Consider the following 21978-nt stretch of genomic DNA (forward strand, 5'->3'; position numbering starts at 1 on the left):
GCTGTGTCAATGACCCGTGCATGAACTGTGAGTCGGCCTTCTACGCCAGCTGAGTTGCCGGCAGTCGACTCAGCGGTCTGCATCCCTGCTGACTCAGCGCTGCTCGGTGTGAGCCGCAGGCGGCCACCTGCGGGCTTCTCACTGGCGTGGCTGAGGTTGCAGCAACAACAAGCGCCCGCGATCTGGCGTCCGAATCTGTGGCCCTCGCCTCGGGATGCCTCCGGCGTATGTTGGAAGTCAGGACGACTGCCCGCGGTAGCGAGCCATGGAGTGGCCCACCACTGGCTGACTACTGACACCGCATTGGCCACAGAGGGTCAACCATCGTCAATCCATCGACTGGACCGCTGGCGCCCCATCTGCTGCTGCGTGTAGCTGGTGGTGTGACGTGCCCCACTATCCGGGAGAGTTGCCACACTTAAATGAATCTTGTTAGAAACCCACACGTATTTATAAGCAGCTATACACCTCCTTTTTGCCACATGCGCTCGTGGTCGTCGCTTCTCACGCCCGGGTTCCCAGGTTCGATTCCCGGCGGGGTCAGGGATTTTCTCTGCCTCGTGATGACTGGGTGTTGTGTGATGTCCTTAGGTTAGTTAGGTTTAAGTAGTTCTAAGTTATAGGGGACTGATGACCATAGATGTTAAGTCCCATAGTGCTCAGAGCCAAACCACATGCGCCGCTTCGCGTCACATACTCATAACACGTTAGTTTGGCCACTGGGCCCCTTCTTCCTGCGATTTGCGACATGCAAAACCGGTATGTATACTCTTTCAGCAACTTGATGGCCCTGTGGTCTCTATTCTACTTCGCAACTGTTGGTATTCGTAACTCACTGCAATCCGGCCCGCACCTGGCTGTAACTTGTGGTCAGACTATTGCACAAAACTAACTTTCCCTATCCTAAACGGTGGTGCCGCTGCATTATTCGCCTTTTCAGAAACACCTGTCCCCGGGTAGACCCATTACTAGCTCTTAACTTGTTTGGGTCGGCACCTATGGCATATTTCCTTACTATTAGAAAAATTAAATGTGTTCTAGTGCCCCTTAAAACCATGACATGAAACAAAACGTAAAAATTCCTTACTGACCGACCACTGTTCGATCAACCCCTTACCTACTCGTCCCACGTCATCGGTATCCAATCCACTGGGACTTGGGATACCCTTGGTTCCCTCTTGGAATTAGCTCTCTGCCTGATCAGAAAGAAAACAACACATAACAAAGTTAAGGCTGTGATGACAATTGGCACAGAGGTGCTCAAAATGATCGTTGTTTGCGCTTGCCTTTCTCTATGCTGAGTGACATGTTGCACAAGCTGTTCAGCTGATATGCGCCCCTCTTGCTCTAAAATGAACTAGTTTATGGGTCTCAACAGACCTGGCTCCATGGTTTGAGTTAACAAGGTCAGATTCTGCCTTGGCTTCCGGCCAGTACAGCTGTGGCTGTGTAACATTCAATTGTGTGACTCCTGAAATTGACGCTGGCAGGAGGAAGGTTGGTCCTATGTTACACTTAGTTCCATTGATTGAAATTCCGTTCCCGTCGAGCTCTATAAGTTTCGCTTCTGCAAATATTCCCTGCTCAAAGCAACTTGCTACTACTACCGAATTCTCGTAGGTGGAGAAGATCCAATGCATTCCAACCTGTTGCAAGCTCAACTCTGGCTCCACGATTTCCCTTGGACAGTCTATTTTCCCCTTGGATAAAAACAACTACATCGTGCATGTGTCCGGATTGGTACTTACCATCCTGGCTGGACATACCATTACCTTCCCTCTATGGCAGCTTCGTAATTCCTCCCTTGCCATTTTGGCGCACCGGTTTCTGGTTGCGGAGATCAGCAACACCTCTTTAGTTTTCACGTCCACAAACTTGCTCAACGCTCCCTACTTCACTGGATATGGCTGCACCGTGTAACACTGAAATCTCATGTTCTTCCCCGTAATCAGAAATTGGACCAAAATATACACTCGTGCGTGGTTAGTTGTTACCCTTACTGTTGCAGCAGGGTAGAAAAATGGCAAATTTTGTTCGCTGGGCTCCATTATTAAATATAACCCCGACGGTAGTTCCTTCTGCGCCTTGCGCAACCCGGGTAAATATTGGTCCGGCGGTAACAAATCGGTACTTATCTGGCCTTGCGATGCGTAATGCAGCGCTTCTTGCAGATTCATTATTACTCCCTGCACATCCCACACACTGTCAGTTACTCCTTGCAAAAGTCTGATTAACACCACCCTGCTGTCTAGTACTTCTAGATGCACCTGTAGGGTTCCCAGGTTACGATTTACTACGTCTTCCGATGCCTTAGCGGATTCCACGACCTGCCCTGCCAATGTGTGTGGAAACCGTGCGTTGTTCAGGACTTCCCCTTCCTTTGTCCCTGTCTAAGATGCGTGCCAAGCTTCCGTTGCTCTGCTCTCCTCTGCCAGTGACGCTTCCACCGTTTTGTACAGTTCTTTTATATCGCTTTCATCCGCAATTCCAAATACTGTCTTTAAAACTTTTTCCCCTGCATTCAGCCATCCTCGTTTCTGTCTTAGTCATGGCACCGCTTCCTCCATCTGTCCTACCTGCTTTCGTTGCGTCCTATAACCCTCATGCGATTTCTTATACTCCCGCGCAACTTCTTTCAGCATTCCCTTGCCCTCTGCACATTGCGTAAGCTCGTCGAACACTTCCTCAAGCCTTCTTACTTCATTCCGCATTTCCCATACGTTCCATACCAACCATAATGCCCACTGGTGACTAAACACCACATCTTCCTGCCTTGAGTACAGCACACCCCCACCCAGGTGCTGCACCCGTAAGGTGTCCACCCTGGTGATGAAGAGATGAATTGCCGCCGACGCTCCCCCTTTCAGTGGCCTGAGGACAGGTATCACCATCACCCTTCCTCCCTCTTCAAAAGGACTGCTGTCCGCAGCAGGCTATATTCAAAAATACATACAAAAGTGTGGAAAAAAAGGAAAAAGAATCGAGAAGCTTTGCGTGGTCCAATAGTGTATAATCGCATATAAATAACAAAGTTTTATATTATTTGTATTTTGTTATTAGGGCAGTTTTTAGGTAATGTAATTACATCAACGGATTCTAATTAACCAAACGAATGTATTTGGTAATACAATTAGGCTGTATAAGCCCTGAGTTAATATTCAATATTTTTGTTTCTGTGCAGCTGCTATATAAATAATGCTACGGTGCTGAAGGTATTTGCAAGAAAAGTTTAGGGCAACAATAACACAACAGCAGCAAATGATACACCCGCTTCCTCACACCCTGTGTATAACATTCCTACACGACCATGATAGGGTACATTAACTGCCTTACCAGTGCGGTACACAAATCGTCGTGTGTACATGTTATAACTATGAAACGTTAACCCGCCAAAAGTCCTGGTTATACTGGGCACTACCGCAACGGTGACAAATCTGGGAACAGCTTGCGTTAGTGCACACGGTTCTATTGTCGGCATTGTGGAACTCACCACTCTACTCTATAGGGGCAATAGAGATGATTGATATTGTTACAAGAATGTTAGTGGGAGAAGCTGTGACCCGTACTATCTCCCCACCTGCTGTTTCCTTCAGGCGTTTTGCCTGAAGAAAAAAATAAATAAATAAAATTAAAACTAAAAAAAAGCTATGAGGTAGCCTTAGTGGGCTAGCGACTGACTACATAGAAGAAAAACATGCTCTGCAGACAACTAGATATATTCTGAAAAATAAAAAAAAGCTTAAAAATATACAATACGTTGATTATTTTACAACAATCGTAATATAACGGAGCTCTTCCCTGACTGTTGTGATTCAGAGCCTGCATCAACAAAAGGTTTATAAACCGACGGAGAAGTCCCGAATTATGTCGGCAAAACTCATTTATTAGCTCACCAAAAAGCGAACGCTTGCAAACGTAAAATTCAATTAAACTTCCTTCATACGAAAACAATCCAGCTGCCACACAGTTATATGTGTTAACACTGCACGAGAAACAGCTTATAATATTCATTGCGTTTCATTTACTCGAGAAAATGTAGAGTCTGAAAGCGCGTAGAGTTTTCGTGAGTTTTCGGTCTAGCATAACCTAATTTGGTACAGAAGTTATAAATACGTAATTTTGGCTGAATTAATAAATTTACACTGCTACAAAACCACACATCTCCACGAATGTCTGTGCCATGAATCGTACAAAAATACAGTATTTGGGACATAAAACGAGCGAACACTCACGGGTAATGCTTTATTCTCGTTCGGACTAGGCAACTACCGCCTACAAGTCAGTACGAGGAGCTGTCTATAATCGTGGGCCACATGATTATCATGTCGCCAGACCCTCGAGCCATTATCGCCACTTGTTGAATCCTGGTGATTTTGCTGCATCATAATTCAAGTAGCTCCTCAATGGGCCGACGAAGCTGACAGCTATTATTTTTGTTTCAGTAACCCGACTCCAGAGGATGCATCGAATCTGACTGAGACTTGGTGGACGTACAGTGAATCATCGCCCTTCTATTTAAAGATAACATCTCCTTTAAGCACGGCAACGAACATGAATGAACCCTATATGAGCTTCTGGCACGACTTACTGTCGTGAATGCAAACACTACAAAGTTTGTTTTGTGAAGTATGTTTCCTCTTACTGCCACCAATCACACTGGAGTTATCAAGGGCAACGTATTATCGGAAGTGGTTACAAAGTTTTCTGTCATTATTTAATAGTACTTTTCTTCATATGTAGAAATTGTACAAATGTATTGTGGATGAAGATTATGAATTTGTATTAAATACTACTTTACATATGCGTTTTATTTTCGTTTCCTCAATCCTTTGTTTCCTCTGGCGTAGTGTGAAATGGCGTTAATAGCACTTGACGCTCGCTAAAATCAATATCAGTCACTGCAAACGCCTGATCAATACTGCGACAACAGACCCCATCCAATTTTTCGATATTAGAGGAATAGTTGTGCTACGTACCTGAATCTGTTTATCGTTTTTATTGATACTGGTAGCCAATAAAACATTTCTCATGAGAAATCTAGCCAGAATAGAGCCATTACATTCCCTGGGAAAAGCAAATTTTAACATTCGATTTACTGAGATACCTGTATTGGTAAACAAGGTAAGTAATACAGCTTCAACTCACATCTTATATATTACTACAATCTTGTAACAAAATTTTTTCGACACGACCTAAATGACAAACGTAAAACATGCATTCTAGTAACTAAAAACATTACTGATGACTCTGATACAGGGTGTTTCAAAAATGACCGGTATATTTGAAACGGCAATAAAAACTAAACGAGCAGCGATAGAAATACACCGTTTGTTGCAATATGCTTGGGACAACAGTACATTTTCAGGCGGACAAACTTTCGAAATTACAGTAGTTACAATTTTCAACAACAGATGGCGCTGCAAGTGATGTGAAAGATATAGAAGACAACGCAGTCTGTGGGTGCGCCATTCTGTACGTCGTCTTTCTGCTGTAAGCGTGTGCTGTTCACAACGTGCAAGTGTGCTGTGGACAACATGGTTTATTCCTTAGAACAGAGGATTTTTCTGGTGTTGGAATTCCACCGCCTAGAACACAGTGTTGTTACAACAAGACGAAGTTTTCAACGGAGGTTTAATGTAACCAAAGGCCCGAAAAGCGATACAATAAAGGATCTGTTTGAAAAATTTCAACGGACTGGGAACGTGACGGATGAACGTGCTGGAAAGGTAGGGCGACCCCGTACGGCAACCACAGAGGACAACACGCAGCTAGTGCAGCAGGTGATCCAACAGCGGCCTCCGGTTTCCGTACGCAGTGTTGCAGCTGCGGTCCAAATGACGCCAACGTCCACGTATCGTCTCATGCACCAGAGTTTACACCTCTATCCGTACAAAATTCAAACGCGGCAACCCCTCAGCGCCACTACCATTGCTGCACGAGAGACATTCACTAACGATATAGTGCACAGGATTGATGACGGCGATATGCATGTGGGCAGCATTTGGTTTACTGACGAAGCTTATTTTTACCTGGACGGCTTCGTCAATAAACAGAACTGGCGCATATGGGGAACCGAAAAGCCCCATGTTGCAGTCCCATCGTCCCTGCATCCTCAAAAAGTACTGGTCTGGGCCGCCATTTCTTCCAAAGGAATCATTGGCCCATTTTTCAGATCCGAAACGATTACTGCATCTCGCTATCTGGACATTCTTCGTGAATTTGTGGCGGTACAAACTGCCTTAGACGACACTGTGAACACCTCGTGGTTTATGCAAGATGGTGCCCGGTCACATCGCACGGCCGACGTCTTTAATTTCCTGAATGAATATTTCGATGATCGTGTGATTGCTTTGGGCTATCCGAAACATACAGGAGGCGGCGTGGATTGGCCTCCCTATTCGCCAGACATGAACCCCTGTGACTTCTTTCTGTGGGGACACGTGAAAGACCAGGTGTACCGCCAGAATCCAGAAACAATTGAACAGCTGAAGCAGTACATCTCATCTGCATGTGAAGCAATTCCGCCAGACACGTTGTCAAAGGTTTCGTGTAATTTCATTCAGAGACTACGCCATATTATTGCTACGCATGGTGGATATGTGGAAAATATCGTACTATAGAGTTTCCCAGACCGCAGCGCCATCTGTTGATGACAATTGTAACTACTGTAATTTCGAAAGTTTGTCTGCCTGAAAATGTACTGTTGTCCCAAGCATATTGCAACAAACGGTGTATTTCTATCGCTGCTCGTTTAGTCTGTATTGCCGTTTCAAATATACCGGTCATTTTTGAAACACCCTGTAGGTACAAATACACGACCTCTTCATATCTTATGATTTACACAACATATAATGATTCTTCGTTCTGGGTTTTGCTCTCCTGGTCGTTAATGAACACATGAATATATCATCAACTGCGTAGTGAATCTGGTAAGTGCTACAAAGTTGATTTACTCCACATACCATCATGCCACCTATGCCCTGTCTCACAGAAAAGAGAACGGTTATGGATTTTCGAGCTTTGTAATATTTTTATGTACATTAATGCCAGAATAGTGTATCGGCAAATTGTAATACATGAAACATGTACACGTGAACAGTAAAAGACACTATGTATAGATATCTATATCTCCTTTACAAGAAGAAGTCTCTGGTTGCAGTGAACAATAAAAAGATCTTATTTTAAATTATAAGAACAGTATGGCGTTTCTCTGGAAAATAATTCGGCTCTGATTCAAATGTAATTTTGGAATTTCTGTATTGATTTCGGTTTTCCTACAGTAGTAAATTTTATAAATGATTACACGAGCGTCAAAAACGAAAAATGACACTCACCCGGGACAAGATTGCCAAACGCAAACAGAAAAAAATGTATTAGTGCACAAAGAAATAATATATACGAGTAACGGAAGAGTACAGGAAGAAAGTAAAAAATTTACTTCCAGGTTTCCTGAGATATTTGGCTTTAAGAATGTCGCTTCGTAAAAATAGCAGCAGTCGGACGACACTGCAGTACTCCATTTGTCTTGACAACGGTTTACCATTCGAGAGATATTTAAGATAATACTCATTTATTGTTCCGTATCAGTTGCACACCATTTTAATTCGATTACATGTTTCGATCCCTCTGAATCATCTTCAGATAAGTAACTGCGTCAGCAACGCGTCTTGTCTTCTCAGAACAACATATGAGAGTACATTTGAGAAATGTCCTGACAGAACCGCTCTCCGTGTTCGTTAATAGCGGCGCCAAGATTGATCAGGAAGAAGTCGAAATGATCAATCAAGAAATGTAGTTAAAGTGACGTGCTAAATTCCATGAATTGGTATGGTCTCAGTAGTTCTGGTGCAATATCGCAGTAGTTGTCTACCCTACTCCCGCCTAAGAAGATCTAGCAGGAATTTCTTGAGGACAGCGATACAGTTCTTTCAACATCACTCAACAAATCAAGGAAATGTTCATGAGACATTATTTCGCTTTTTTCGATCCTACAAATATTCTTTCCTACAGCTTTGTTTAATTGATCCGTGGAAACTTCTCTCGCAAGTGCATGAATCTAGGTGAAGATTTGTCCATAGTCCCCACAAAGTTTTTGACGAGTTCCAATTTAATGTCAAGCGGTGGTATATAGATTTATTTGGGTTCAACAAGAGGAATATTTACATTATTCCATCCAAGTAGTAGTTCGTTCCGAACAGGTAATCTTTCTTTCGTAACAGTATTTTGTTCCTGTCTCTTCTGTCCCAGTCGCATACAAGGTATCAGTGCTTTCTGTGCCCGAACTGCAAGCCAAGAAGACCTACAGTTACCTTGAGATCTTCTCATACAGGTCATCGTGTTTCTAATACTGGATAAGTGTCAGTGCAGTTTATACTCGTAGTTCTCATACGCCTCCTTCAGATTAATTTAGGAGCAGTCGGACCACAAGGAAAGTTGTTCCCGTTGCGGAGAAGTACTACCTTCAGATTGATTTTGCTGGAAACTACATACAAGAGCCGCTCATTTACACTGAAGTCATGACCGAAAGTCTCCATTAAGAACTAGACATCATTACAAAAGATCATGTCACCTTCCCGGCAGAACACTAAGAAAAAAAGAACATCGAGATACATCTACTTTCGGAACGCAAGAAGGTTCCACTATTTTTTGACGCTGAAAGCTCAGCCTGTGCTTCGACAAATTTAAATCACGAACAAGGCCAGCGGAAATCAGATAGGCCCATCATAAGACACTGAAACAAATGAATTCAGTTGCATATTTCAGAAGCACATTCATTGAAAACGGAAATGGATTACAGTCCAAACTGTATAAATCTATTTAATCCGTGAACTGTGCGAAAAATGCAAAAGCACTATTAGCCGCCAGTAAAGACAGAGTACCATGTTGTTGATGCTCCTCGCTTGCAATAAGTCCAAGGGTATCGTTTACGGCTTCGAAACCCTACAAAATCTGCCCTCTCAATTTCTGGGTGCTACTACAACGGAGCAGAGGCGTATAAACGTATCGATCACGAGAGCGACTCCTGCTTGGCACGTGGGTGGAGTATTGTTTCTTATTTGTATTTGCGCTTTAGTACCCAATTTCGTGTATTCTAACTGTTCAGCGGTGATAAATGGAGCGAACAATGTGGTTTCCTTTCCCTTCTTTTGTTTCACGGCATTGTCTGTTTTGTAGGTTTTGTTGGTACTGGCTGCATATACTCATAATTCACTTCACATCTTTTATCGCTATAAGTTAAACCTCCGTACAAAAAATAGCTTATAAATCAATTTTAACCAACTCCACGTTCTTGCCATGATAGGTCATTCAGAAGCAACTGGTCGTTGTGTCATTATCTGCCAATAGCGTCTTTGATATACGGTCAGCACGCCGATCTCTCGACCGTGGTCACTTACCAAAGAAATGTGGCTGTGTACTATACGACTAGACAAGAAGTTACCATTCCATCATCGATTAAGATTTGCTTCGTATATGGTTATATGGTACATTCATCAATTTCAGATCACTTGGATATCACCGGATAACGTACTTTGTTACATTTTAACTCTTCCGGTTCTCTTCCGCTCGAATCATGTGTCTCATAGTAGCCTTCTAAATCACTCCATCAAAGTATACCTTTCGGTATTTGCAAACATTTTTAATGATAACCTGGCTTTGCTCGTTTAGTAGCCGTTCGAACGTCTTTCGCATTATTGCTGCCTGCATTGAAACAAAGCAACAGACATAAAGTGTAAGAGGAAAATATCTGCAAACATAAAGTCGCAACGCTTTGTGAACTGCTCAGCTGCCATCTGGGATCGCGCTTCGCCAACATTCATGTTGTTTTATTCACTGTGTTATGAAGAATCGTTTGGCTTCTTCTCAAACGCGAGCTATTAGCTAATTGACACTAATTTTCATTAACACGAGTCTACAACATGCGATAATCCCAAAAATACATCGAACGGCTTAGTTAAAAATTGACTCGGCTCTAGCCTACATTATTCGAGCATTTAAACATAGATTCGTTGGCCATCCTTTGTATAGCTTGCTGCTTGAAGCAAACTATGCAGTAATTTAGTGTCGTCCAACGCTGCAGTATGGTACTAACACCCCATCAGAATCTAGATATGCAAGCACATCTGACAAAAATTGGTCATTCTCAGCAGATATCACGCTGATGCGTGTAATACCGCCCCTAGCTTTGATAACAGCCTTAACTGGAAGTGAAGAAGAACCCATAAGTTTTTTTTCAGATACCATATCCGCTGGAAGACACTCATTGATGAATATAATCCTTAGAGATGCCAAACTGTAGTGATACTGATTCGTTTCATCCGCTGTTCCACATTGCCCAAATAACCCGGACCCTTTCTATAGGATTAAGATTAGGTGTTAATGAGACAGTCGGGGGGGGGGGGAGGGGGGGGCGGTACGGTGCCTGAGTGCTCTTCAACCGAGAAGGTATGTTTGCAGCCTTGGGAACACAGCTGTTGTCATGTTGGAAGACCTGTATGTCCACAGTATACTCATCACAGAAATATGTGTGAAAGGGTAACAATATATCACCGAGAACGTTGCAATAAACATCGTGGTTCATTTTTCTAGCACCTGAATGAACGGACACAAGTCATGCTACGAGATACATCGTCAAAATGTCACAGAACCACATCCGGTCTGGTCTGCAGTCTCCACACACTGCTGGTTAAACGCCCCCCTTAGTCCGTCGCTGGACTCGACGCTTTGCAGCGTTCGAACTCTGGCAGAATCACGACTCATCGCACCGGGCCACGAGCATCCAGACACCTGCTCTCCGGTTTCTGTTGCTGACCCCCTTAAAACGTAAAGTTTTATGTGACACTGCCTTTTTTTGAGACCACTGCCCTTACGCCGTGTTATGCGATTGGAACACCTTTCCTTGTAGAGGCGTTGGACGGAGCTTGTCGATGTATCAACAGAGAGGGGAACCTCGTTCACAGTGTTGCCATGGACGCTTCTAGAAACTGCAGTTTCTTTGTGTCATTCTGTTGTGTCTCCAAGTAGACCTATCTTACTGCACGAGTTCCATGCAATCGACTGTTACACGCACTTCAATGCGTGCAATGTCTTATACGTCCGCGGTGGAGGGTCACGTGACTCGCTGGTGCGAGTTCTACGCCACCTACAGCGCTCCGAAGTGAACAGTGTTCATTTAAGGAGCGACATTTTGTCTGTTGACCGTACATTATTCTTCCCGAAAGTAAAGACGTAGATTCTGAACAATTCGTAAGACTAAGAATTCCAATACTGCACAAACGCAATGGAACATCACGTTTAAATGATGAATCAAACAGTCGTCATACAACACCTGAACTTTTGCAGCTATTCATAACACTCACTGTACTGACGAATGATGTTTGAAACTATAGCCACACGATGGCAATTCTAGGTTCCAGTCATACGGCGCAGTGTTACAACGAAACGTAACATTGATACCACTCTTCAAAAGGTGGATCATACGCTAATGTCCCGTCAGCGCCGGCGTCATTGGAGATGGAGCACAAGCACGAGTTGGAAAACTATCAGCACCACACATACTCGTATACATTCACTTCAATATTTCTGTTTTTTTCGTTTTTTCTCATATTCTGCGGGGCCAAGTGAGCCTACGTAACTTGCGGAACGGTGATAAAAAGTTTAAAAAATTAAAGCAATTAAGGTAATAGATTTCTGACGTTGGACAGATATGATTAAAACTACGGAGAGTGGTGAAACGTTCCCAAAGAAAATAAAAAAAAGGCGTCACAAGGTAGCCTTTCAGCTTATATTTCCACTATTTCGGTTCTTTAGAGAAAGAAAGTTGCGATGCAGAGTAAAATATTTCGGTATAATGGTTAAGGAAGTGTTACTCATGTGAAATTTCCTTTTTTAAGAGTAGTGTTCACTTAGTGGATACTGCGATCCTGCTGAATGATTTAATTTTGGTAACAAGAATTTCCAAGAGGAGGCATATACATAGGAGGGGCAGGGTCAAAATTCCGAGTGTGTTGAGCAAAGGCCCAAATGAAGTTTGTGAACTATCTGGAGATCGTTCTGACCGCTCTCTCTTTTGCCAAAAAATATTCGCATTTAATGCAAAAAGTTGCAAAAAGGCAAACATACGCAGTTGAGCAATGGAAGCAAGATTTCGTGTTTCAGTGTCAGTGACACTGATGATCATTCTTACAATGAAGACAGCATCACTCCGTTTCGACTGATTGATTATTTGATTACCTAGTGACAACAAAATTTACTTTATAGGGGAATTCTGTATTCAAACCTATAGAAATCATTTTATTCCAGTTAAATGATAGTCTGTTCTCTGCATTCCACCCGCAGATGTTACGAACCACTCTATTTCCTAAATCGGTTACATTTGTTTGTTAGAGACTTAAACAGTTATACTTGTGTCTATGGCTCTCTATTTGCTATATATGGAAAATTTGTGGTAAGTTCCTATGGGACCAAACGGCTGAGGTCATCGGTCCCCAACACAACCTAATCTAACTTAAACCAACTCACGCCAAGGACAGCAAACACACCCATGCCCGAGGGAAGACTCGAACCATGACGGTAGGAGCCGTGGCAAGGCGCCGTAGACCACGCAGCTACCACGCGCGGCTGTAGATACAGAAGAAGCTATTCTAGGATATGTTCTTTAATTTGGTAACTTACTTAAAAGTGTAGCCCATTTCACAGAATCAAATGTTCTTTTAAATCAAAGACAATACCTATCACACTCAACTTTTCATTTAATGCAGTAAGTTCCCCAAAAACAAAACAACACATTACCTTTTCTGTTCATGGTCCTTTTCTGAAATGACGAAGCGGACATCAAATTACGTGTACTAAGATGTATCAGCTCTTTCCAGAAACCTTCATAAACGCTGATGGTACATAAATTTCACACACACACACAAACACACACACTCACTCGCTCTCTATTTGTGGATTAGAGTGTGTGTGTGTGTGTATTTTAATATCTCTGGAAACTGAATGATCTGAAAGAAACATTCCAAAGATACTTTTAAACAGCACAGCTGCATGCTCTTCTGATACTCATAAAGCTATATGGTATTTCATGATGCCCAAGTGAGTCCATGCTGTTCACTTATTCAAAAATTGGTTCAATTTTCTCCTTAATACTTCTTGTAGCTGTATGATACATAATTGCATTGAAACACTACCGTATGACTGTTCAGTACGTTCCTTATACCAATAAATCTTTCATTTAGCTTAGTCATATTACCAGGGAATAGTTATTAAGTACTTTGCCCACCTCTGTGAAATTAATATTACATTCATTCTCCTACAGAAAATGTATAATAGGGTAGCATCCAGCTTATAACCTGATGTTTCTTTCATATTTGACCGTTTCCTTTTAATTTTGTTCTCATAGTTTCAGGTTCTCTAGCAAGCCTATTTATATGTGGTAACGCGTCGTTTTAGCAAGTCTAACGATAAACTTCAGTACTTTACAGTCTGTCAGTAAGAAGAGTCGAGAAATGAAAGGTCTGCCATTTTACTCATTTTCGTTGACTTTTTCGAATTTTGTGGGGAGAATTATTTGAGAATAGCTGATCTCCGTGTTAGGATGAATGGTGTCCCGCAGTAGGAGATTTGCTCGGTTGTTGCAAATTTGTGTGACAGTTATGTTCAACACATCGGTCCTTCACAGTCCAAATGCTCTGACGAATATATGATACGTCACAACTTCACACTGAGCCAGATGTTAATAACTATCAGCCTGTAGATACTCCTCTGAAAGGGCACGGCCGACTTCCTTCCCCATCGTTCCCTAATCCGATGAGACCGATGACCACGCTGTCTGGTCTCCTTCCCCAAACCAACCAACCAAGCCTGTAGATACAAATCAGAGTGATTTGACTTGCTATAAATGGCATGTCCAACCGTACTATCAGTCGTTCTCCTGATCAACACATCACGGAAGGAAAGGCAAACATCCTTCTCCACTTCCATCGTGAAGCGAATATTACGGTGCACTGAATCCAGATGTTCTAAAACGCCGTTTAAATTCTCACTTCCATGAGGACAAATAACAACACTACCGTCTATATATCTGAAAAAAACCATACAATTTGAATTCCCCCTACTCCAAGGCATATTCCTCAGACTCTTCCATAAACAACTCCATCTGTTTCTTCGTGGTACTGGGTACTGAATAAAAAATAAGTGAAAGTCAACACATCTTGAATACGTTCGTTAATTCAACATCAGACCTAACCTCAAGCAACCATAACACATAAAACAGAGGACTACATCAAAACTTTCTAAAATATCAGTCTTTCAAACGCAGTCTCTCTGGTCGATTGAAGAAATCCGCCAAATTCTTAATAGAATGCACAGACCGACCTACTACTGAGCTCAACAGACTGGCAAGATGTCTTGCTACACGGTATGTCGAAGGACGGATGTTACTGACAATAAGCATAACGGGAACACTTTCCATGTGAATCTTTGGTAGATCACACACTCTAGGTGGGACAGCACAATAAGAATTAAGATTCTTGATAGTCTCCTATGACTAGGAATTTTTCTTCAGGAGATTGTTAGCCTTTCTCTCAATACTTTTTGTCGAGTCAGCACTCCCAGCTGCTGTTATATTACTCTGTGGCGAAAGTGCCCATGTGTGTTATCTTTCCTCATATACTCGGCATAATGAGTTTTAAAGTTTCTTGCGAAGTGATCTCTAGTCGTAGACGTCACATGGCTGCATTCACGTAAGTTACTTGAACATTAACTTATCCGGCATACCTTCTGCTGCTACGTATAGGTGTAACTCAGTTCATGTGACAGGTAGCTCGGCACGTTAGTAATAGCAAAATTACAAGCAATGTAAGAAATGCCTGTTTCCGCAGTCGGTTTCAGCTTTATTGAAAGTACTTTTGATTACAATGCTGTGTAAAGAATGAAACAAAAAACATTCGGGTGGCATTACACGGACTTTATTGAAGGTTACAAACTGCTTTCTGCTGAAGATGTGATTTTTCAGTATATTGTTGATTTCTCAGTATATTGCTCAGTATTTTTCCTCCCAGGGAAGCGGTAAATGGGATACATTTCTTCTACCGCTGATGGACATAATGATTAACGACTCCAGACACAATGTAACCAAACTAAACATCCACGTTATTTGTTGCATGTCAATCTGGATTTTGCATCATCCAAACATATTTTCCATTCTAACACAAATTCTTTACCTGAAACACATTCGTTGATGCTTACAACGCTAGAGAGATATACTCATTTTAATTTAATTTCACTTTGTTTCGTAGAAACTGTCGTAATTTCTGTGCTTTAAATCGACTTACACAATACGTTACAGAGTGTGATTTAGCTACTAATTGTCTTGTTGAAACATCGGCAGTATAGCTTAGAAGATAATGGAAGTTGCATCATAATGTGTCATTGGCGGCTCAGTTGATTCAAAACGATAAATATCTTATCTGCCTTCCTTCTACCCGTATAACGTATGATATTGGCTGAAATATGTTCCTCAGAGTCGTCGGATAAGTGATTTTTGATAACAATGCTTATCTGTGAGGAAATACGAACACACCATACGTTCAGTCAACAATCAGTAGCAATCTTAAGGAACCACGCAAGATCGACATGAGCTCCACTCGAACCATTCATTTGGTGGCAACGTTATACTTTTGTCTGACGTCAGCTACGATATTGGTGAGTTTAATCATTTTGCTGAAACGTGCTTTATTTGCTTAACCTTACATAAATCACCCACACGTGCGTAGATTCATTACCGTGTCAGACATGTTGCAAGATAGCGTAACAGTGTCTATACAAAATTTTCTAAAGGACTAGAAGTAGCGTAAAAAGTAATCGTAGCAATGCAAAACACTTGAAAATTCGCTGTGTTCTTAAATAAACAGGCAGATTAAACGCTACTGAAAAACTGACCTAAATCTGTTACACACATTTGATTAGTGAATTAGTGGTCATGTAAATAAATTGGGTCAAAAATGGTGTACGTAATTGAGGTCTTGATCCTTGTAAATGAGAGATGATATGAGTCTAATTGTCACTGGTTATGGTTTTGCGGAAAGATCACGTTATCACCCAGCATCGAAATATAATCAATCAATATCTGCAAAATATAAGAGTAGTTTCAACCGATCACAGAGGCAGAACATATGTTAACTGTCATGGGCGATGACCAATCAAAAATTTTCTGTAATTCCGCCGACGCACTTTCTTAAACTTTCATTTTATAACCAGTAACGGCCACACAATTAGGCTATCGTCAGGCAAACATATGAAAAAATCGTGTATAATGTGTACATATGTCTAACATAATGCCGTGATATACAATAAGAACACAAATATTGATATTAGCTGTACTTTATATGAAGTCACGAACACAAATCTCAATGACTTCTAAGGACTTCTTGTTTTCCATTGTCAGCTTTCTCTCGTTACACTACCAATCATTTCGTCAGACAGTGATTCTACATGTGCTCTAGCAGAAAGTATTCAGTCTCTTTAATCGTTAACACCCTCGTAGTTGTTGAAGATTATGATCGGACAGCGTTTATGAAATAATGGAATGGCACAAAATAAGACTCTATGTAACCGATTTTCTCCGGAACAGACCAGTCAAAAGTTAAGGTGCAACTTACTAGTACCTCAAACTTGAAGGAGAAAAAATGCTAGCATATAGAGCCAAATGATATGGGACAGCTGAAGATGAGCAACCGTAGCATATTTTGATGAGAATCTCATACAATTCTTGACAGACATAGAGAAGCATCCGGAGGTGTTCGATAGAGGAGAAACTATCAGTGTGACTGTATATATATGTTACATCACATTTACATTATTTGAAACCTTCGCAGACCTCACGAGCGGCGGTTTATTATCGATCTCTGGGACAATGGTGTCTCACAAGTGATTTTAATAGGCGAAGTTGCCCATTTATTAAGGTTCGTTTTATAGCGATAGACATTTGTTAATCAATAGCACTAATATCAGTGTGTTATAAAATTATGGCATAAGTGTCGGCCTCGAAATCTGTTCTGAAATGATGTTGCATCATGATCTTGTGATTATGTGACCACTTCCAGATGGTAAAGATTAAGTCGGTTGCAGCCGTAGCTCGTGGCACTCCGTGCAGTGAGACAAAATTTCTCCGAGGAAACACTCTCGGTTGTATCTGTAGGCTAAATTTCCTTCTTTTTTTTAAAAAAAAAAAGGCCATAATGATTCTATAAGTTGTTGTACATTGTGATACGAGAAATATGGTGATACTGCTGAGAGACTGATGGATCCGCTCTCTTAGTCGCTTGCACAAAGTTTCCTTTTTATCGTGATAGTCGTCGAGGGGGAAAGTAGTTTTCGTGGTGCAATGTCTAACGGTGTAAACTACCTATGAGTATATGGGTCCACGAGGTACACAAGACTACAGACAGTGAATTATAAATAAGATGATATGGCGTCACTTGGGTCCTGTGAAGTCCTCAGTAGGCTAGCGCACCGCCGATGAATTAGAACGTTCCACAAGCGAACAAAGCAACGTTCGGTGAAATTAAAAGCAAGAGTGTCCACATTAAGGGTACAAGAGAAATTTCACTGCTAAACGTAGATAACAGACCGAATAGACGGAAATGGTACGCTGAAGACGTCTGCGAGGGGGAGAAACTGTCTGATGACGCGATAGAAAAAAAACTGGACATTGATATGGAAGACATAGAGGATGCAGCAGAGTCACAGTTTAACAGAGCCTTGGAAGCTTCGTGATCAAATAAGGCGGAGGGGCAGATAACAATCCTTTCGCAATTCCTAGGATCACTGGGGGATCAGTCTATGAGATTGGTCACATACCCTCAGACGTTCGAAAAATACCACCCGTACAATTCGAAAGAAAGCAAGGATAGGTAAGTGCGAAATTTATTGCATAATCACCTTTACAACTCATGCACCAAAGTTGCCGAAAGGAATGATGTACGGAATTATGTAAAAGAAAGTTGAGCATCTGTTACACGAGAATCACTTTATCCTTAAGAAAGGTAAAGACACTAAGAGGCAGTTTCGGCGTTGTGCTTCATTATATAAACAAAGCCTTAAGAAAACTCAAAACACGGTTATAGGATTTCTAGATCTGCAAAAGCGTTCCAGAACGTAAGAAGGTGTAAGATGTTCGAAATTCTCAGGTTAATAGGTGTAATCTATACGGAAAGACAGGTAATATACAATATGTACAACAACCAAGAGAGAGAAACAAGAATGGAAGACCAAGAACACAATCGCGTAAGACAGGGATGTGGTCTTTCTCCACTACTGTTCAGTCGACACATCGAAGAAGCAAATGATGCAAACAATCGTTCAGGAGCGGACTCAAAATTCTGAATGAAAGGATATTAATGATACGATTCCTCAGTGAAAATGAGGAAGGATTAAAGGACCTGTTGAATGGAATGAAAAGTCTAATGAGCACACAGTATAGATTGAGAGTAATCCTAAGAAATTTATGAGGAGTGGCAGAAATATACACGCCGGATGAAGGAAGAAGGACAAAAAATGCAGACTACAATAGGCAAAGAGCATATTCCTAGCCAAAGAAGTTTATTGTTATCAAACATCGTCCTCAATTTGAGGAAGAAATTTCAGAGAATAAGCGTTTTAACCATAGCATTATATGGAAGTGAATCGTGGATAGTGGATCTACCGGGAAGAAGCTAACCAAGGCGATTGAGATGTTCTTCTACGGAAGGAGTTTGAAAATTAGGCTTTCATAAGACAAGAAACGAGGATGTGTAACGCAGAATTTGCAAGGAGAACATTTGGAATACATTGAAAAAGGAAGGGGCAGGATGATAAGACAAGATATAAAGGAATAACTGCGAAGGTATTTGAGCAAGCTGGGGAGGAAAAAAGACAAAACTCTAGGGAAAGTCACAGATTGGAATACAGCCGCTGAAAATAAAGATGTGGACGTTGGTTTCGAGTCCTATTGTGGGATGAAGAGGTTAGGACAGGAGAGGAACTTCCAGTTAGGTGACAGGTATGGCAAGAAAGAAAGAGTTTTTTATGGGTGCATACACTATGTACAAAAGAATAAAATGCTTTAAGTTCCTGGGGCCCTACGGGAAGATTAGATGTGATCAAGGAAATTGGTGGTCAGATTGTTACGAAATCAGAAAGACCGGTTGATAATAGAAACTTAGTAGAAATCCTGCAATAGACATTTAACACAACCAAATTTAAAGTACGCAAGTACAAGAAGAGACAAGTTTATCTACAGATAGCTGCTCATATTTGAAATTGATGATGGTGTAAAATGTGGACAGAGTCAGTTTCTTACAGCGATAATCCTCCTTTTTTAAAAGGTATTGTGACTGCTTACCAAAGTTCTAACTTCACGGATTGTTAGCAAGATTCAGCACTTTACAGAACTTTGAAGATGCAGGCAGTGTAGAGCACCACACACACACACACACACACATTCAATTATTTAAGCCAAATGGATGTTTATATACAAAAATGATGAATTATGAAGGCAAAAAGGTGACAAAAAATCTGTCTGCCAGAGAAGATACGCTATGCAAGTAGAAGTTACGACAGAAAGCTTATACAGTGTTTCAGTACATCATTTTTCTTACTAAATCGTATAAATAAAATTAGTTACTTCTAAGAGTGTAATGGAAATACATATTCTATCAAATATTGCGAAGGATAGAAGTAAAACAAGAATAATTATTGTAGTTGTATAGACGTAAGTATTGTGGCAGCATTGTGCCAGATTTCCAGCAATTTGTATTATGGTAGTTATTGTATAGCAATTTACAATGGACAGCTGATGAGATACAGTTTTTCAGCCCTGAATATCATATATGTGAATACTAAACTGACTTAGCAATGGCTAGATGAAAGGTTGAATTAACTATTCTACTGATGTTCGGAAAGTAATTTGCATGAATTACTGGCCTCTTACATTGTAGTGCACTACCTGATGTTTGATTAGCGTCTAAGAATAAACGATACCATTTGGCTGCACTGTGAGACTTTCGACCTATGTAATTACTGTGTGGCAGTTCGACAGTAATAAATGTTTTGTTAGTTTCTTTGTTTTTCTGTGTATTATTGTTAGCATACTTTATTTAACTCTAGTGTCGCTGTGGGGCGGCGGTGAAGTGAGTGGACTGCTGTAGCCTGTTGTGGGGTTGTGAACCACTGGGGTCTACAACAGGACGTAGCCTCTCCGTCGTTTCTAGGTCCCCGTTTCCATACAATATAATGCAATACTTTATTTACTAAACTGATTAATACGAATATATAATATAAACTGAAACAGCCAAATTTATGAAACTTTATGTGCAAATGTATTCGTTTTTTGTACCATCATGTAACATTAACGTATTAAGGGTATGTAAGTGAGTTTATGGCCGTTAGGTTGCAGTTATATCTTAGTTCTGTAATGAAGAGGAAGACAGTTGGTATTGAGTTAATGGTAGACAAACGACAGAAGTACTTTAGGTGTGGAACGGTTCATCTAACAGAATAAGCACAAAAGTTTTGAAGATATGTTTGCACTGAAGTATGTGGATAGGAATGTGGAAAGATATACTGTAACCAGCAGGAGATAAAGTGACGCTATTCTGGAGAACTGGTCAGTGTAACGAAGACAATTATTGCAGGCGTAATGATGTCGTGGTAGAAAGCGTTGACGGGCTTTTCTATCGGGACAGCTACTAGACAGATTATTCAGGAACATCAAGAAAGAACATCGGAAGATGGAAGAAGGAATAATATTAACTTGCTGGTGAAGATTCGCACCAGACAAGAGAAGATCACAAATAGATCAAGAATTATTTAATGGCGGACGGCAACTAAATCGAGTTTGAAGAATCCTGAGTAGCTAATTGTACTCTTATTTACAACGGATGAGCGATGGAAGCAAGAGTATAACGGCAAGTGCAGTCAAAAGTGAAATTTTATTTCTCAGCAAAGTGGTAGGTGTATTTGGGTTGCGTTACATAAATGGCTGTGGTGAATTAACGAACCTGAACTAATGACTATTGTGTGGACTGTAGTATGCAAAGGAGTAGTTATACGTGTTTAATTATTTGTAAGGGCATAGTATGTGTTTTGTGGAAGCCTTAAAATATAAAGGTGCACTTCACACCAGCAAATATAAAAATAGTGGTGGTGCTCGTTGTGAGAAGATAAATATTCTAAACATTTGTATTTTTCACAAAATACCTCATGAAGTCTCCCTGACTTATAAAATAAGTTTAAATTACATCGAACTATTGTTTGAAGTGAGATCATTGTTGTTTAAATTTTCAACTAAGTTTTATTAAGTTGGAACTGGATTATGCCACTGTTTTTGCAGCCATCTCAGGTCAGTTAAGCCAGTACAGTCCAACGAGTCTTGCTACGGGCAACTGTCTTCGGGCAGAAGTAGTAGAACCTCAGATTGACAAGAGTAACGTCAGCCGCAAAAAAAAAAAAAAAAAAAAAATAACGCCGCTTGCTTGCTACAAACGTCTGTGGTTTTTATGTCGAGCAAGTACAACAAAAAATTATAAAAGACTGTGAAGTACTAGGATTAACTCAATAAGGAAAAGCAATTTCTGGAAGTTAGCCTGTGAACTACTGCATTCTTTTACACCATTAAATATTTTCGAGTGTTTCCCTAAGGACAGTATGTCATTTAGGTTGCAGATAGATTTATATCGTTTCAGAATACACGCATCCATTCAAAATCCATGTAATTGCTTATTATTACTTGATGAACTTCACTTAATACCAGTAAACAATATATTTTTTAGACAGTAATCATTAATGTTTGTTTCTTTTGCGATCACGATAGGAATGTGACAGATTCGTTTAAAATAATCTACAGAGCAAACTGTAATCTAGCATTACCAACGCTCATCACCTGTAGAAAAGAAACGGGAGAAAGTTATATACTATGTAGAGTTGGCTGATTAGCTGGACGAG

The 21978-nt window shown here is 40.9% G+C and overlaps 1 protein-coding gene across 5 annotated transcripts in view; it reads left to right on the forward strand.

Annotated features, from left to right (window-relative positions):
- Window positions 1–21978, forward strand: part of LOC126162245 (esterase FE4-like) — a 218748-nt gene that overhangs the window by 109343 nt on the left and 87427 nt on the right. For 3 of the 5 annotated variants that reach the window (XM_049918617.1, XM_049918620.1, XM_049918619.1), the window contains exon 12: window positions 4443–4799. The exons of 1 other annotated variant lie outside the window; for it this stretch is intronic. In XM_049918617.1, the coding sequence (XP_049774574.1) occupies window positions 4443–4596 (154 nt within the window). In that variant the 3' untranslated portion in view covers window positions 4597–4799. Of the gene's footprint in view, window positions 1–4442; window positions 4800–15567; window positions 15700–21978 lie in introns of those variants that run through there. One more of the 5 variants, XM_049918622.1, reaches the window with a different exon arrangement.

Source organism: Schistocerca cancellata, chromosome 2, assembly GCF_023864275.1.
Source record: "Schistocerca cancellata isolate TAMUIC-IGC-003103 chromosome 2, iqSchCanc2.1, whole genome shotgun sequence".
Classification (NCBI taxonomy): domain Eukaryota; kingdom Metazoa; phylum Arthropoda; class Insecta; order Orthoptera; family Acrididae; genus Schistocerca; species Schistocerca cancellata.